Raw genomic sequence first — 19,229 nt, 5'->3', positions numbered from 1 at the left:
ATTAAATCTTATAATCGAGATGGGTTGATAATGATAATAATAATAAAGTGCAGAGCTCAAACGGTTAAAAGTTGAAAGTTGAAATTTGGTATACAGTTAGGATACGTCATGAGAACGTACATTAAGAAGGGATTTTTCGAAATTGTCCCCCCCCGTGAGGAAGGGAGAGAGAGAGAGAGAGTAAGGATTACCCCCGAAGAATTTGGCTTCTACTGTACTATTGTGAGATCCATGATTTTCAAGGATATTAAAATCTATTTTTAAGAAATTTTTTTATTTAACATTTGTCGCGATCGTTAGAAAACATTGCACAGAGCACGGATTGAATGACAGCTTTACTATCAACAAACGGATGAGAATCTTAACAGTCAGTTGCAAAGTGATAACATCCGATTGTGAAAGGAAAGGAAAGCGACATCGTTACATCAACGAAAGTCATCGCTGAACTCGCACCTGCAAAAGCAACTTTCGTTTCTAAACAACTGCCGATCACATGATTGACTTTCCCAGGCTAAATGCTTAAATGGAAGAGACAATGACAATTCCGGGAGGTCGTCCAAAAGAAAGGTGTTCGTCCCCATAGTGTTCGATATACCCGCCATATCCGGTGGATACCGATGGTCATATCAAGACGCCTCATAGAACAGACCTCTTCCAAGCCGTTATCATCGACGACTCGCCATATGAAAAGAGAAGACATCGACTTCCATAAGGATTAGAGGTATTTTGTTAGAAATGTGTAAACTCTCTCTCCGCGTTCGAGAAATTAGGCCCGCCCACGCGGCATAAGACATAGAATAGTCGTGCCGCGGTTGTAAGATCTAATATCCGTATTATCGCCCTATGTTAATTATTTTGTTTGAATCCTTATGTATATCGTAGATTTAGAATATATTAAACTTTTATTTGTTTCGTTAAACTTGTCTACCTGTCTCGGAAACCGGACACCTTATCGACTTACCCACCGCGCTCCCCACTCAACTATTTGCCCTTCTAACCAGAGCCGTAACCAGGCAGGTGCAACAGGTGCATTCGCACAGGGCCCACTTGGAAGGGGGACCCAAACTGCTGTTCACAATAAATTATATTTTTAAACCTTAAATTTTTTCTCCTTTTTTACATTTTGCCTTATTTAGACCCTAGATGTCTACTCACCAGTGTTTCCAACCGTGGCGACTTTTAGAGGGACGTAGTGAGATAGCGGAGACCTCAGACAAATCAGCCAAAAGTAGCGACTTTTGAAATTTTGTTTATTTATGTTTTGAAAAATATAAATTTATGTTTATAGTTTTCAAATTTATAGATTTTTCTCTACTTTATAGCGCTCTCTGTCAACGACTAATATTATTACGATATACAAAACTCTATTTCTAGATTTTTCTACAGTGTGCAGAGCTAGAAATCTGTAAAGGTAACATTTTGTAAGAAAAATAAATCTGCCCGGGGATTTTTTTAATTGCTAAATTGCTAAATAGAAAACGTGGTAACTTTCGATTAAAATCTTATCTCGAGGTTGTAAAAGGCGCGCAGAAATTCTGACATAACTTTTTGCTTTATAGTGGTACGCATATGTGTTGCATACCTCAACGGTGGATTAAGCGGTGAGCGGACTATGCGGCCGAATAGGGCCTCAAAGGGGTCTTTAAAATGTTACTGAAAAAAGGCTGATTTTTGCTTTCTCTGTGGCTCTTCTTTACAATACATGAGTGTTGCTGATTTTAAAAAAAATCAGCTGCAGATCTCGCTATTAAATATGGCAAAGATTTAAAAAAGTACGAATCCACACGTGAAATTGAAAGTTTTAAGTTTGAAGTAACGACTCATACAAAATATAGAAACTGCATCTCCGCTTAATATTCTACAGGCTCTTCATGATTTTGGTTTAATTGAGTCTTATCCAAATATCAATGTCGCTGTCCGAATATTTTTAACTCTTTCCGTTTCTATTGCTTCGTTTTAGCAAGTTAAAATTAATAAAAAAATTTATTAAGATTAACTATCGGGGAAGAACGATTGTCCAATATTTCTATTATTTCAATAGAATACATTAGCGAGGTTGCGGCCGACGTTTTCAACGCGAAAACGTGTAAGTCGGACGTTCAGCGCCGCTGTCTTGTAAGCCTAGAAGTTTGACAATGGCGTTTGGAACGTCTAGCATAATTCCACTGACGTTCCAAACGCCATTGTCAAACTTCTAGGCTTACAAGATGGCGGCGCTGAACGTCCGACGTACAAGTTTTCGCGTTGAAAACGTCGGCCGCAACCTGGCTATTATCGTTAAAAATATTAATTATGATCATGTAATTAATGAATTTGCTGAAATGAAAGCCAGAAAAGTTCAATTAAAATAAAATTATTAAAAATCTATTGTAATGTATTTGTTTTATTATTTTCCCAAAGCAAATAAATTAAGGGGCCTAAATGCAAATTCTTGCACAGGGCACAGGAATGGCTAGTTACGGCTCTGATGTCGACGACCGGATCGTAGTTGTTTACCGTCTTTATGGAGTTTGGCGAAAGCGAATAAGCGTGGTGAAATCGGCCGAAATAGTTGCCTTAGTTATCTTTAGTACTCTAGCCAATGGGACAGGCCCATTAAGCAGGTAGTTGTTCCCCAAGAACGGAGAGCGGAAGTGTTAGATTTAGCGCACAAAACTCCGTGCGGTGGACAGTTAGGCAGTCGGGAAACAGCAAGTGGCATTCGCGAGGGCTTCTATTGGCCGGAAATTGCGACCGACATCCGGAAGTACTGCCAGAATAGTCATAGGTGCCTAGTAAGCGCGCCTGATCTAGTCCTAGATAGGACCCCAATTGCACCACTTACTCGTTCATCAACCCTGTTTCAAGTGGTTAACCTAGGCATGATTGTACCGATTGATCCCTTGTCATCTAACGGTCGTCGCTTTCGATTTTCGGTAAATTGTTTGGTGTTGTGAAGGGAATCAAACAGGCTTAAGTAAGCTCAGTTTGATCCTCGGCCGTGGAGGCGTCGGGATAAAAATCGTCTGTCGTGCGATTTCCCGCGCTTTTCCATTCTTTCGACGAACGACGATTGTCGCCATAGAAACGGCAATCGGACCACTTTTGAAGACTCGACAGCTGATTGGTTGAGAGACATCGGACCATCGGCGGACGTCTTGTAGAGCGGCTAAGCGCTGATTGGTGGAATCCAATTCGGCTTCAATCCATATAAAAGGATTGAGTTGTGGCGGGAAGTTGAGTTCGCCTGGAATACATCTATGGAACTCACGTTTGTCTAAGTTCGCCTTGGACGCTTGACTTTAGTTCCTCTAAGCTATTCCCCGAAGATTGTTTCGTCTGGTTGGACTGTAAATGACTTTAGAGTTAGTTCATCGCAAGGTGTCCTTTCGACGGACCTATTGTGGTGAATAAATGTGTTGAACTTTGTTATAATTAATGTTTTGTGAACTTAGTAACTGTACATACGTTTACTTTCAATATATACATGTTTTGAATTTAACTGACGTTGTATGTCTTTTGGACTTTACTCCTTGCTTGAGTCCTTTCCAAAAATCGCCTTAGTGCATTCAGTGTTGCTGATGTATTCATGCAAGTTGTTTCTATACGTATCCCTTTTCATAAGAACAATGCTCCTGGATTTATCCGCCCTTACACCGACCACATCATTACGACTCATCCATCGTCTAGAATTATGTATGGCACTCGAATATGATCGTTCATCCTGTGCCTTGGCCCTGTGGTTACAGATATCGAAGAAAACCTTCCATCGGAAGTATTCTTTACGCGTGTTGCTAAGACCTTTCACCATCCTCTCAACATCCGGTATAACCTTAGTTAACTCCACCGGAAGGGAAGGAGCAAACGCAGGGCCCAAGCCAACTACGTTAACCAGCATGGGCGGAGGTTGAATGCCATCCCAACATACAAGAGAACCCTGTATTCGGTTTTCTTTCCGTCGTTGGAACGTCGACAGCCATTTTATTTTCTTACGATGTTGCTTGCGGAGTCTCTAACGGGACGACACTTGCATTAATTCTGGTCAGGATTCCTCTCATAAAAATAATTTTCTAATCGGATAACGTTGCCCACTAACGCATACCTTCTTCTCCTAGCATATCTTATCGCTTTTTTCAAACAGATATGCCTAACCACCGGTAGTAACGTAGAACAGTCAGGAGGCAAACGTATTCTATAAATTGAAGCAGGAAATAATCCCAACGAACGGCAATTAATCAGAAAGTCTAACTTGGAAGAACTCCTGCATAACTTCACAACAGTTTTTCTATTGTATTTGGCCGGCGTAGCAATATCTAAACAATCATTCATCATACTGGTGTGAGAATTAAGAACACAACTACGAAATTACCAACATACCAGCATAAATTCATTTCAAAAACGAATGTTTTCTACCGTCTTCAACGGTCATCATCAGGTTCGAATCCAAGATTTCAAAAAATCCAACATTGCAGTTATGCGCATGTCCGATGCAGGGCCTTAATAAAATTATTCGTGTAATTGGTTTCCTGCTTCAAAAATCCGATGTTTATATTATAGTGTAGACATATATGGTGCGCAAATATGCAATGTCGTGCCTTTTAATTTCAGTAAGAGTTCGCTGTATTTTATCTTCCAATTGCTTTCGTCCCCTGCAGAACGGACTAGGCCGAAAATCTGGTCAAAGAGGCCCACGCAATTGTCTTCTTGGTGGAGCACTCCACTCACTCTGATCTTCACCAGGCCATGCACTTCAGTGAGACAGTGTGTTCCGTAGTAATGGTTAGGGTGGAAAAACATATGTTCATGGGTAACTAAACGATATAAGTATGTGGCCACGTCGTTGGAGTTGGAAAATTGCTTATCTAGAACAGCTGGAAATTTTTAAAGCGTTCAGAAAGGGAACAGCCATCAATTTCAAGGAAACAGACTCTTTGGCGACAGCGTGGAGGGCGTATGGTACCCCCCCGAAGTACCTGACTGTACTGGACTTTAAATCACTATACCCTTCGATACTTCTACCACCAGCCTTTTGTGCAATAAGAGATGTGATATTCAAAATAGTAGAGGATAATAATTACCACCATCAAATTTTGGAGTTGGCACATTTATTGTGCTATAACTCGTTCTTTCAATTTAAAGGCACAGTGTATAAACAAAGGGGTGTACCAATGGGGAGCTCAGTCTCGGGAGACCTTTGAAATGGTGATTAGACTCCTGGAGGATAAACTACTTCCCGACCACCTCCACAATATAATTATGTATAAAAGGTACGTGGACGATATACTCATACTATGGAGATGTAAGCCTGATATGCCGCCATTTTTAGCATTGTTTAATAACAACCCTTACGGATTGACGCTGGGTCTTGAACAAAAGAGCTACACCCAGGTTCATTTTCTGGATGTCAGCATCACGGTTAAAGGTTCGACCATCAACACGGAAGTTTACAGAAAACCGCTAGTAGAACAATTATACATTCCAGTAGGGTCTTGTGACCCGAAGCAATACAAAGTAGCGGCATTTAACACCTTGGTTAAAAGGGCTTATACACACTCTTTGACATTGTATGCATTTGAAACAGAAATCAACGTACTTAAGATTATTGCTGAACGACATGGGTATAGTAAACTGATAACTACCTTAGTCAAAAAAAATGATTCGTCCACAATGAGCAGATCATCTGGAAACGCTAGAGAAAGAACAGAAGGAAAGAGTGTCTATAACGTACAATCCGTATTTGGAAAAACTATATAAAGAGATAGCTAAGAAAAGACAAGTTTCCATCGTATTTAGATGTCCTACATTATTCAGACTGCTTATTAATGCGAAAGATACTCCACAACAAGACATGATGGCTGGAGTATACAGCATCCCAATTAGGGATCGCAGATGCGATGAAGACTTGTTATATATCGGCTCCACAAAGAGATTTTTAGGAGTGAGGATTAGAGAACACAAAGCTGACATCCTCCACAAGAGGCCAATAACCGCCTTAGCACAGTACACCACGGACCCTGAAATACAACCATTATTTGATCAAGCCAGGATAATATACACCATGCACCAGACTCATTATTTGCGTTTGATGGAAGCGATTTATATACACAAAGCAACTCAGGGTAACAATTGTATAAACAGCAAAGATGAAATATCATTATCAGTAGCGTGGCAAACCCTGATATATGACATGTAACGGGATGAAACGTAGGCTCACAAAGGCGCATGCGAAAAGGATGACGACAATTGCACGAATTTCGGAGATGTTCCATGTTCAGAATTCTTTCAAAAAAGATCGGCTCAATCGAATGTTAACTGATTTGCCCATTTTTCACCTGAAGAAGAATCGAAAGGTTCTAAAACGTTAGTGAAAGAAATTAAAGTGAATTAAGCACAGTTTTGGTTTATAATAGAAGTAAGTCTTTTGAAGTTACGGTGTGTGTTGGATGTAGTATTGTTTGAAAACTTCAATTACTACTTTGAAAAATGTATTTATTTTACATATAACATTTAAATGTACAATTGAATACAAAATCTTTTTGTAAAAGTTAATTGCAAATATGCAATGTCGTGCCTTTTAATTTCAGTAAGAGTTCGCTGTATTTTATCTTCCAATTGCTTTCGTCCCCTGCAGAACGGACTAGGCCGAAAATCTGGTCAAAGAGGCCCACGCAATTGTCTCCTTGGTGGAGCACTCCACTCACTCTGATCTTCACCAGGCCGTGCACTTCAGTGACACACTGTGTTCCATAGTAATGGTTAGGGTGGAAAAACATATGTTCATGGGTAACTAAACGATATAAGTATGCGGCCACGTCGTTGGAGTTGGAAAATTGCTTATTTATAATGGCACCGACTTGATCGATTTGGACTTTTAATGTACAATCGGGCCAAAAGTGGTCCGGAGTGAAATTGTTGGGTGTTTCTCTTATGCTGTTAATTAAGTTGTAGAACCATTCTGAAAATTTTCTTCCCATTTCGTCTAAAATGTCAGCATCGGGTAGAAGGTTATTTGACTGGTGTGGTAACAAAGAAGAGCTGCTCGTATTTGGTTTTGTAGAAATGCAAAAGTTAGTTTGTCCATCGTTTGAATATGGCGTAACAGAAATTATGGTAGTTTCTGTGGTGTCATTATCCAAAGGAATTTGTTCCACATCCATACATTCATCATTTATTTCTTCCTGTGAAAAAAGAAACTATATCAACAACACTAATATTTCAAATAGTCAATATTCATCAAATATTATGTAAAAGATGAAATTCTAATTCTTCCGTCTATGATATATCCTTATTGAAAATGGAATATGATGAAGACAATACTGCAAGACAGAATCGAGGAATAGAGAAAGATGGAATGACTTGACAAAAACAGCAACAAGTCTACGGGAACCTCCACATTATCAGTGTTACCAGTGACAATCAATCAAACTGCCAAAAGATATAAAAAAAAAAACAACTGCCAAGGAACAGACTCATCCTGCATTCTATAACTAAATTATAGTTGAATTTCCATATTTGTCGTTTGATACTTGCAACCATTTTTAATATTTGTGAAGCTAAAATTTACATATTTGTACAATTGACCAAAATAATAGAATAAAGGGTAAAAATCAAATGATTTTCACCCTTTTACCTTAAATGTGGTCTACCATAATTTGTGTTACGACTTTTGAACACACCAGACCACTTCATAGTTTATCAAATTATTTCGGTAAGTATACTTATGCAAGAATGTATTTTAAATTTGTATGCCGAATGTGAGTGTTATGTTTTAAAAGCAGTATTTCATTAATTTTATCCTTAATCAGTTGAACATGATGTCCTATAAATAGGGCACTGGGCACATATCATACCTTGTATTATTTTTCATTTATTCCAAGATTTGTAATATGCTTCAGTGTATGAGTTTTAGAACAATCGAAGAGTCATTAGAATGCTTATTATCAGAACAGATAGAGGAGGATATTATTACATTACCCCCTGATGCTGAACTTACTGATATGGAAGGTTTTCATGACAGTGAAATGGGAGTGTCCTATGATACAAGATGTTCCAGGGGAAGTAGAAATTAACATTTCAGAAAACAAATTACCAGATGATTTTAAAAACATTGCTTAGATATAATATTTGAGTTTCTTGTCTTCACAAGGGTAACAAGAGAAGTTCACTACACAATGCAAGTTGTGTCTTGTCTGCATTATAAGCTGCAAATTTACACTAATGTTTATTCAGTCATAGTTTTGGCTAGTGCACCACTTTTACAAGTTAGATTAACACTGGTTAAGAACCATTGCTATAAGCTAAAAGGACAAGAAAGGCAATGTCCCTTCAAAAAGAAAAAAAGTAATTAAAATAGTTTGTATGCAATGTTGGGACAGAGAATCAGTCCACTCCATTGTAAATGAATCAACATTTAGAAAACAAGGCAGAGCATCGTCTTCCTCCCGAGGAGCAAAAATCCATACATTTCCAATGCATTTTTCCTTTTTCTACCTGCTGCATTTTCACAAAATGTAATTCCACATAAACATGGAAGTTCTACCATATCTTATCTTAATTATATAAAGAAATTAATAGAGTAAAATTATGATGGTTTGGATACATGAAAATGCTGGGAGAAAAGACATTCCAAAGATAGGTTTATGAAAGGAGGCTNAATGTAAATACCCTGCACTGAGATGATGTACGTAATAAACAAGGGAGCAAGCCGAATCCCAATGGGAGCTGTGTACTTCAGATATACTAATAATATATTCTAATAATACTAATATATTATAAAAATAGCAGATTGTCATTGGTAACTGCAAAAGAGTGGAAACATCATTCGCACTTGTTTGCAGAAAGACCGTTGTTTGCAGCGTCCGTTATTCAAGGCACCACTGTATATGCATGGATGACAAAGTCTCTGAGTGGTCACAGTTGAGGAGGATGTAAGACAGGGGTGTGTTATGTCCCCAGTTTAATGTTTTCTTGGATGCAAACATGAGGAAGTCTAGTGTGGAATGAGAATTGGAAATGAATGAGTCTGCTGCTAGTTAACAATGATTTCCACTTCCCAGGAATGTCCATCACTGTGCTATATGATGGTATCACAAGAACAAAAGTAACTTTGTTGACTTGTCAAAGTCTTCTGAACCAGGACAAGATCAAAATACTGCAGATTGTGACAATGCTTGAGTTAGAGCTGCAGTTCCCTGCCCCAAATTGATCTGAATAACATTCATTTTAAAATCCACGGGACTGATGTTAGTATAGTGACTAAAAGTCATAGAGTCAATTCTCAAAGGAAGTTGTGCTTTAACCTATAATTATATTGGACAGATCTTGTCGAGAGCATTGTGGTTGTGATTATCTGATTTTTTGCATACACAATTTTCACAGGATGGAGTCTCCAATTTCTTGCCGCACTCTTTAATCAAAACATGATACCGTAAGAAAATATTTTATTTGTCTTGTTTTAAGGCAGCGTGCGGTAGCCCCAATATATTCGCCCGGACGATTCACCTTATGATCGTAAATAGGGATAGAATATATTCCCGGAACACAGTTCCTATCAAGACGGTCCTTATTGTTTCGTAAACAGGAGAAAATGGTCTGCGATATTTTTGCCAGCATACCGAGCAATTTGTTTGTAGGTGCTATGAAGGATCTTGTTGTAAGTAATAGGAACGAAGGACTGGTTATTCTGAAGTGCCGTACTCTTAGGTTGTTGGTGACGTGCTATAAGTGCTTTAATTAGGCGCGTAGGGTAACCGTGCAGTCTAGCCACATTCAAAATAGATTCCAATTCCATTTTTCTATCTTCCGCGCTTGAACAATGGGTGAAAGCTCTTCTTACTAGGGTCTTAAAAGCAGAGACCTTGCAGCTAACCGGATCATGTGATTGAGCATGTATAAAAAGAGGCGCATACGAGCTCTTACGGTATACTTGTTATTCGACCCTGTTGTAAGCTAATGTCAATATCAAGAAAATGCACGTTGCTGGAGCTCTGCTGTTCAGCCCTCAACGAGAGGCCATAAGCGTTACTATTGAAAGTTTCAATGAATGCCGCCAAGTCCGGTTTTCTCTTCCAAACAATGAACACATCATCCACGTATCTAGCGTATAATATAATGTCATCTTTAAAGCCAGGTAAGACTTGTTGTTCGAGGCGCCTGACCACCAATTCACATAATGTTCCTGATATGGGGCTACCCATAGGCACTCCTCTAGACTGCAGGAAAGTATCTCCCTCAAATACGAAAAAAAGATGAATGACATATGAGATGTGCCAACTCTAAGATGTCGGAAAGATGTTCAGAAGAATCGTTGATATTTCGAATGAGAAAATCCCTTAACTCAGAAAAACATGGCTCGATGCAGATGGATGGGAACATGGATTCAAAATCACAAACGGTGAAATATACGCCATCTAAGCTGTCAAGTGCATTCAATCTGTGAATCAACTGTACCGGATTGGACACAGTACACGGATATTCCTCGATGGTGCTGGTTACAAAAGAGTTAAGCATGCATTCTATAAGTATAGTCGGAGATCTCGACATGTGACCAGAGCCGTAACCAGGCAGGTGCAACAGGTGCATTCGCACAGGGCCCACTTGGAAGGGGGGCCCAAACTGCTGTTGACAAGAAATTATATTTTTAAATCTTAAATTTTTCCTCCTTTTTTATTGGCGATCACCTTTTGCCTTATTTAGACCCTAGATGTCTACTCACCAGTGTTTCCAACCGTGGCGACTTTTAGAGGGATGTAGTGAGATAGTGGAGACCGCAGACAAATCAGCCAAAAGTAGCGACTTTTGAAATTTTGTTTATTTATTTTTTGAGAAATTTAAATTTANGAAATTATGATAGTTTCTGTGGTGTCATTATCCAAAGGAATTTGTTCCACATCCATACATTCATCATTTATTTCTTCCTGTGAAAAAAGAAACTATATCAACAACAATAATATTTCAAATAGTCAATATTCATCAAATATTATGTAAAAGATGAAATTCTCATTCTTCTGTCTATAATACATCCTTATTGAAAATGGAATATGATGAAGACAATATTGCAAGACAGAATCGAGGAATAGAGAAAGACGGAATGACTTGACAAAAACAGCAACAAGTCTACGGGAACCTCCACATTATCAGTGTTACCAGTGACAAGCAATCAAACTGCCAAAAGATATAAAAAAAACAACTGCCAAGGAACAGACTCATCCTGCATTCTATAACTAAATTATAGTTGAATTTCCATATTTGTCGTTTGATACTTGCAACCATTTTTAATATTTGTGAAGCTAAAATTTATATATTTGCACAATTGACCAAAATAATAGAATAAAGGGTAAAAATCGAATGATTTTCAGTGCTTTTACCTTAAATGTGGTCTACCAAATTTGTGTTACGACTGTTGAACACACCAGACCACTTCATAGTTTATCAAATTATTTCGGCAAGTATACATTATGCAAGAATGTATTTTAAATTTGTATGCCGAATGTGAGTGTTATGTTTTAAAAGCAGTACTTAATTAATTTTACCCTTAATCAGTTGAACATGATGTCCTATAAATAGGACACTGAGCACATATCATACCTTGTATTATTTTTCATTTATTCTAAGCATATTAAGATTTTTAATATGCTTCAGTGTAAGAGTTTTAGAACAATCGAAGAGGCATTAGAATGCTTATTATCAGAACAGATAGAGGAGGATATTATTACATTACCCCCTGATGCTGAACTTACTGATATGAAGGTTTTGATGACAGTAAAATGGGGGTGTCCTATGATACAAGATGTTCCAGTGGAAGTAGAAATTAACATTTCAGAAGACAAATTACCAGATGATTTTAAAAACATTGCTTAGATATAATATTTGAGTTTCTTGTTTTCTCAAGGGTAACAAGAGAAGTTCACTGCACTATGCAAGTTGTATCTTGTCTGCATTATAAACTGCAAATTTACACTAATGTTTATTCAGTCATAGTTTTGGCTACTAGCCACTTTTACAAGTTAGATGAACACTGGGTAAGAACCATTGCTATAAGCTAAAAGGACAAGGAAGGCAATGTCCCTTCAAAAAGAAAAAAAATTAATTAAAATAGTTTGTATGCAATGTTGGGACAGAGAATCAGTTCACTCCATTGTAAATGAATCAACATTTAGAAAACAAGGCAGAGCATCGTCTTCCTCCTGAGGAGCAAAAATCCATACATTTCCGATGCATTTTTCCTTTTTCTACCTGCTGCATTTTCGCAAAATGTAATTCCACATAAACATGGAAGTTCTACCATATCTTATCTTAATTATATAAAGAAATTAATGGAGTAAAATTATGATGGTTTGGATACATGAAAATGCTGGGAGAAAAGACATTCCAAAGATAGGTTTATGAAAGGAGGCTATTTGGAAGTGACCAATAAAAAGACCAAGAAAAGGATGGGGAGAGAGAAAGGTGATTAATCATGATATATAAAAGAGAAGTTAATTCTACTATAGTGTGAAGGAAAAATTGATAGTAAGAAAGCAAGATGGAATTTGCTGATGTATTTGTAAATTTCTCCTTGGCTTGGGATGAAAAGGAAAAATATGAGAAAAACAATATTACAATTGAAACATATTACAAAATTGCCCAGTTTTAGTATCTTTGGCATTTTAAATATAAAAACCTTTTGAAATCTCTCATTCCTTCACATTCAATTACAAAAACTCCAGTAACAGTGGTTTAAAAATAACTTTTTAACAGAATTTTGGTGGTAAAAACTCGCATATAACATTTAAAAATCTCATTGATAGAAATATACCTATAAATAGTGAATTTTGAAATAAAATTACATAAATTAAATCATTAAAAACCGATAAATGAATACTGTAATTTTATTATCTCGGCTCAGTTACTATCCTACCTAGATGATAATGATTAAGCCTAGGCTTCAAATATAATTTGATAGTTAAGTTGGCCTTACACCAACTCAACTGTCATTATCTCTGTAGTAGCTATAATGCTAGTACTTATTTCAATTATTTCATATTTAGATGCCACAAACTGGTGTCTTGGCTCCCTCCTAGAGTTAACAGTGACTTGAGAGCATTTGGACGCACACTGAGAGGATGTTTTAAAACGGCACAGTGTGTTTTGAAACATTTCTAATCATCTCCATTAGCAACAGGAAGCATGTTAGTCACATAACCAATCCCTGTAGCTTCATCAATCTCCAACAGTCCTTAGAGCTGCTGTAGTCTGGTAATTACTGGAAGAAAATTTAACTTCAAGATGGCAGCCACCATGGAAGAGACCAAAGTTCTTATATATATCTTGTAAATAGGTGTTATTTTTCTGTATTAGGGGGTCAGAAACACTGAATCCTTTTATGAATTTGCAAGTTCAATGGAAGGAATTCTTTAGAAATGTTAATTGTTTGGAGTAATAGATTTACCAGAGGGAATAGATCTGGAAAAAATAAAACTTTATAACAAACAATCTGGAGTTTCACCATTTGCTGGAAAAAGCAATATACAATAAAACCCGCAGACTTCCATAAAAGGTAATATTAACTTTGTACGACTCATTTACATTGGAAAATATTAACATATATAGGTTATGGTATGAAACTTATAAAATATATCATGTTTTCTAGAGGCATGAACACATGAAACAACACTCCTTTTAATCAAAACTAGAATTTCAATGAAAAAAGACAAAGATATTGTGGTTATTTATTTACTTAATCTAGTCCAGCAGCTTTATTTTTCTATAAAATTAACATTTTCAATTATCCCCTAAAATCTCTGTGTATTATTCAACAAAATGGAAATGTTTGATATTTTGAACATGATGTGTTTCAAATTCGAAAACTCCAATCAGATGAATATATAGGAATGACATACTTAAATTATGAAATTTATGAATTTATGAAATCTATCAAAAAAAGTAAGCTGTGGAATGATGTAACAGAAAAAATGAATGTTTGTAGATATAACTTTACTGGCAGCTCGTAATTATAAGTGAAAATCATTATTACATACAAAAAAAAATAAAGGTATGCAAAATGGCATAGGTAAATCTATCATCACATGGCCATATTTTGAAGTGATAGAGTTAGCATCTGGCAATAAACCATTGAAATTCTAGAATTTTCTAATTATTTTACTGTTGCAATTGTAAAATAATTTATTTTACATTTTATTACATTTTACAATTTTGCAGAGAAATGATGAAACATTTTGCATCATTTCTCTGCATAATGTTGATTTGCAATTGCATTCATTTTATTGATACCCTCCCGAGATGGAATATTTGTGACATACAAGACTTCCTCTGGTTGTGGGACTTTTTCTTCTTTGGTGTCATCATCCTGGTCAATGTATGTGTGACACTCAGCCTTCTTTGTTTATGGCCTAACCTAGATTTTTAACAATATACCATTTTATTAAACTACTGTCACCTTTCACACCTGGGAGTTAATCACTCGACAAGTTCTCAGCAACTAAAAAGACGCTTTCTCGTAACCTCACGACCTATTGTTGCAAGTTTGTCAGTTGACTATAGCAACAAACTGATCTTCGAGGCATCTTCCTTTATCCTACCAACTGTGCAGTCTCCTGTTTTTCAAAACTTAACCAGTATCCGAGAGGAATTCTGTGCCTATTAATCATTACCCGAGAGGAATTTTGTGCCTATTAAACCTTACCAGAGTGGAATTTTGTGCTTATTGGATTAACTAACTACCAACATTTAGTGAGTGCTTGGAATTCACCAAAGGGCTAATACATCAGGTATCTATCACAACACGTTTTAATGCGAACTCTCTCTCTCTCTCTCTCTTACCATGAAAGCCAATTATCCCTCTTTAACAAGGAATGTGCTTCCTGTATTCAATGTCTTAGATTACCATTAAACGTTATTTTGTTAACCTACTCTGCGTAATCGTACTTCCAGTGTTCTGTCTCTCTCTCACTCTATCCAAAATCAGATCACTCAGTAACGTGACCACTTGCATGATCAACTTCCGAACCGCCTCGGCTTCCATGTCACCTGAGACACGGTGGTGTCAATCCTGACGAGGCACTAAGAAGGTGCCGACCCTTCGGTCACATATGTATTGTGCAGAATGCAGTATGCAGTTATTATTTTTGGTATTAAATTCATCTTGAAAATCAGAAGATACTTCAACCTACAAAATCTTCCAAACAATTTCCCATATGCTTGTTCAATCACTATATGTGTAGAACTTAAAATATTAAATAAAGTATTAAAATATGTTTGCTTTACTGTAAGATGCTCATTATCCTTATATGGCATCATAAGGTATGAATTTAAAGAATAGACACTGTCACCTAGAAAATGAGCATCCTCTGAAATAACAAAATCTCTCATTCCTTCACATTCAATTACAAAAACTCCAGTAACAGTGGTTTAAAAATAACTTTTTAACAGAATTTTGGTGGTAAAAACTCGCATATAACATTTAAAAATCTCATTGATAGAAATATACCTATAAATAGTGAATTTAGAACTTAAAATATTAAATAAAGTATTAAAATATGTTTGCTTTACTGTAAGATGCTCATTATCCTTATATGGCATCATAAGGTATGAATTTAAAGAATAGACACTGTCACCTAGAAAATGAGCATCCTCTGAAATAACAATTCTTTTTGATTGAATATCCTGATGCAGAAAACTGTTATTCTAGACCCTGATATCATGGGACAAACCTGAACATTGGCAAAAATACCTGAGAAATGACACTGCGTAAAATGACTGCTGTATTGGTATCTATTTATGTAGGAATCTTTCTCATCTCTAGGAGCAGTAAGATTATATGGTAATGAGTGGATCAAATAAAGGGTTTTTTGATCCAGCCATAAAGGTTGCATCAAAGAAGTTTTTCATTGCATTTCCATCATCATATTTAGCCGAAAGAGGATTTAGCATAGTCAGAAATTTACTAAGAAAGAAAAGAAACAGATCATCAGTAGTGGAATGCAGCATTTAAGACTGCCGATGACAAATATGGCACGAAATATCAAAAAATTAGTGTCATTACACCAAGCTCAGCCCTCTCGCTAATAATATTATATTAATTTTTTTAACAACATACAGTACATATGTTAATCAAACTTCGAGCAATACACCAATATTGTTAATATCTTTTAATAAAGTAATTTTAAAAATCTGTCCTTGTTTTTCAATATGTAGTATAGTATACTTCATCTAAGAGGAATGCCATCAAATCACTGTTTGAAAAAGTGGGCTACGACCCAAAAAATTTGGAAAACTATGGGTTACATTATTGATTTCAAAAATACGAGTCTATTGATATTTCCTAATACATGTAAAATAAACAAATATACTTATTTCAACTGTAGATCGGCTCAGTCTAAACTGGCTTTTAAAAGATACATTAGTGTAGCATGGTGTAATGTCTTTCACAAATCCTTCTATCTTAGCACACTTTCTGCATTTGTTTCTTTTGTCTTCTATTACTTCTAGAATTAACATTTCTTTTTCTATATTATTTGATGTAAGACATTTTTTACAATTAAATGGTTTGTAGACAAAAACAATTCACATAACAAATAAATACACACTGCATCAGCCATTATTCGGCAGCATCGAAACATATGGTAACAAGTCATTTCTTTTCTCTCCAAAATGATGTCATTGTTTTGCTCACACTGTGGAGTTTAGAAACATTCTCAAATTATGGTATGCTACACTTGTATTATAGTTACAAACTGATGGCATGTGCCTCAGGTGTCAGATAAGTGGATGTCAAGAGGAAATATACAATTGTGTGTAAATATAAGGGAAAAACAAAGTATAAGGAATAATTTATTCATGCCAGCTAACAGGTTGACAAGAGAAAAGGGTAGACTAACTGTGTGGTATATCGTATATATGGACTCATCAATGTTGTCCAAAATGCGAGGGAGCACCAAAATATTCATCTGTCTTGAGTGACAGATTCTAGTTGCACCCCCTGCTAACATCCTTTTAATGGAAGTATTTGTACCGCTTTCTGTTTCAATATTACACTTATACAAATAATACAATTAATCCTTCTATATATTTTGAAATGATATATAAGACGAGAGGAGATGACGTCTACAAGATTGGATCGAAGGACAGAATCAACGAATATGGGAAGACGGAGAGAGAAGGTGACGGTTACAACAAAAATCCAAGAAACCAAAGAATTAACTTTCAGATGCAAAGATAATTTGCAATTCAAGTATTTATAATCAAATAAATAATATGAACTTACAACTTGGGTCGTATCCGAATTCCAAAATTTCAGACATTCCTTGATCACCATCCATTTTTCAGACGTTACAGAAATAATAACATTATTTTCCTTTAGGAAGTTAAATAAATATTCTTTCTTGATTTTTTTTCTTTTCAATAGCTCATAAGCCGATTCCGAGTAATTAATTATGGCTTTTATCGCTTCTGTTGGAAAATTAACAAATGTTAGTTTATTGTAAAACAAATACAATAAATGATTTTGTACAATGCTTACCTTTTCTACTTTCTGCTTTAATTAAGCCTTTGGTAGTCGTAAATACAAGTGATTCTAGTGTAGAATCACTTAGTTTCTGGAGGATGCAATTAATTCCTTCTTTTTCTTTCTCTGATAACATAGTGTACTAGTTTTACATTCTCTAGAATTCAGCAAATAAAAACAATTAAACAATTATTGCAATTTTTATTATTGTATTATTACAGGTTTATTTACTATATTCTGTAGAGGTGTACCAGTTAATCGCTAATCATACTAATAGGACTGACCCGAGAGTTTGTCGCATAGGCCGGTTTGGGTGTTAGCACCTGATCTTTTTTTTTATTTAAAATTTTTAAGCTTTATGAATTTTACAAAAGGAGCATGTCTTAATGGAACATATTATTTCCGTTAATGCTTCTACTGTCTAGTCCTGTTTAATATTATTACTGTTTTTACAATGTTGGCACCTCAAGCTTTCGATTGCTGCAACATAAGCCCCAAATTAAGTTGTGGAAGGACACTGTAAATCTAAAGTAAAAAATAATTTTACTTTCAAACCAATAAAAAATGTTAATGACTATACAAACATTTTTGCATCAGGCCTATTACTAGGTCAGAAACATTTGTCCATTCATTAAAATTTTGTGCCAGTTTGAAAATAAGATTGTGTTTTTGTTATTGTAATATATTTTTTGGATACGAAATTGTCAGGAACCTTCGACGAGTATCAAAATCTGTATTTACTCGTTATTAAGATCGAAGCTAATTCACAAATGACGTGATATTCTATTCAGATAAAATCACACAAGGAGTAAGCCGGCGAGTGGTTTTACTCCCCATGTGATCATATCCAAATAGAACGTCAATTATTTGTCAATTAGTTTCAATCTTAATAAATTGTTGGGAGTTTGATTCGACCTCTCGACCGAACACCAGACAAGACCCACAGAACCGGACGGTTTGATTCGACACCAGACCGTTAACTCTGTTTATTACAGACAAGATCACCCAAGAATCGGAGGTGACCTGCCAGTTTTATTGGTGTATGGCAACGTGACACACCGGCTATCTGTCTGCCTCCCGGGGAAATCTTTTCTGGGAAACCGGGCCATATTTAGGTGTTACTAACATGAAGAAAACCCAGAAAACTCCACATGGCCATACCGTTGGCTGGATGCAAACCAGTGTTTGGTGGTTTTACCCATTTGGTCACTGGTGGGTATGCAACCTGCCACAGACATCAGGTGCCAAAGAGAGTCCAATAAAGTTTAAAGGATTCCTGCAGGCCTCCCCGATGTGGTTCAAATGACCTCTCCAGGTAGGACAGCCATACACATTCAGAACTACAACCTTACGTCATTTGGGATATCAGTTTGACACTTTATCTGTACGCAAGCAGAATTTATAACTGATAACGCGTTTACGTCGAAAATTAAATCGATTTTGCATAAAAATTTATGTTTAAAATACCATTTCAACGATTGAGATTTTGGCAAATTTCAAAATTATCGTAAAATAATCAATTTCGGAGTCTTAAAAGTCACGTGTCCGATCGTTTCACCGCAAAATCTGCTTTCTGACGTCAATAAAACGTCAAATTGACGAAATAAAATAAAAATAAACCGACTTACGAATCGAATTTCGGTAATTTAAATCGGAACGAACCCGAAACGAAAACCATGCGTTTCGGGATCTCCCATGCTACTACCACCGGAACTGGCAGGTGGCGCCGTCGAAAGTTCCTCTTCCG

At 36.3% G+C, this 19,229-nt stretch overlaps 2 protein-coding genes across 4 annotated transcripts; one reads left to right on the top strand and one right to left on the bottom strand.

Annotated features, from left to right (window-relative positions):
- Positions 1–5,178: 5,178 nt before the first annotated feature.
- Positions 5,179–5,733, top strand: LOC111639574. Its single transcript, XM_023385459.1, has one exon. It carries the CDS (start codon positions 5,179–5,181, stop codon positions 5,731–5,733), a length of 555 nt encoding a protein of 184 aa, XP_023241227.1.
- Positions 5,734–6,476: 743 nt separating this feature from the next.
- On the bottom strand, positions 6,477–19,229 carry LOC111639568 (uncharacterized protein C3orf38 homolog). Of its 3 annotated transcripts, none has more exons than XM_023385453.1 (4): positions 19,111–19,229; positions 17,498–17,639; positions 17,243–17,427; positions 6,477–7,157 (listed from the first exon to the last, which is right to left on the bottom strand). In XM_023385453.1, exons 2-4 carry the CDS (start codon positions 17,616–17,618, stop codon positions 6,525–6,527), a joined length of 939 nt encoding a protein of 312 aa, XP_023241221.1. In that variant the 5' UTR covers positions 17,619–17,639; positions 19,111–19,229; the 3' UTR covers positions 6,477–6,524. The 3 variants fall into 3 exon arrangements, with proteins under 3 accessions (XP_023241221.1, XP_023241222.1, XP_023241223.1); XM_023385454.1 differs by lacking the exon at positions 19,111–19,229 and adding an exon at positions 18,950–19,053; XM_023385455.1 differs by lacking the exon at positions 19,111–19,229 and adding an exon at positions 18,644–18,923.

This window comes from Centruroides sculpturatus, unplaced genomic scaffold (assembly GCF_000671375.1).
Source record: "Centruroides sculpturatus isolate CEXI.00-Female unplaced genomic scaffold, Cexi_2.0 scaffold889, whole genome shotgun sequence".
Classification (NCBI taxonomy): domain Eukaryota; kingdom Metazoa; phylum Arthropoda; class Arachnida; order Scorpiones; family Buthidae; genus Centruroides; species Centruroides sculpturatus.
Note: the sequence above shows the minus strand (reverse complement) of the source record. Positions and strands in the feature narration are given on the sequence as shown.

Coding starts and splice junctions, on each gene's coding strand:
- LOC111639568 (XM_023385453.1), bottom strand. CDS start 17,618: ATGTTATCAGAGAAAGAAAAAGAAGGAATTAATTGCATCCTCCAGAAA. Junction 17,428..17,497: donor TAAAGCAGAAAGTAGAAAAG/GTAAGCATTGTA, acceptor ATTTTCCAACAG/AAGCGATAAAAGCCATAATT. Junction 7,158..17,242: donor ATTCGGATACGACCCAAGTT/GTAAGTTCATAT, acceptor CTTTTTTCACAG/GAAGAAATAAATGATGAATG.
- LOC111639574 (XM_023385459.1), top strand. CDS start 5,179: ATGGTGATTAGACTCCTGGAGGATAAACTACTTCCCGACCACCTCCAC.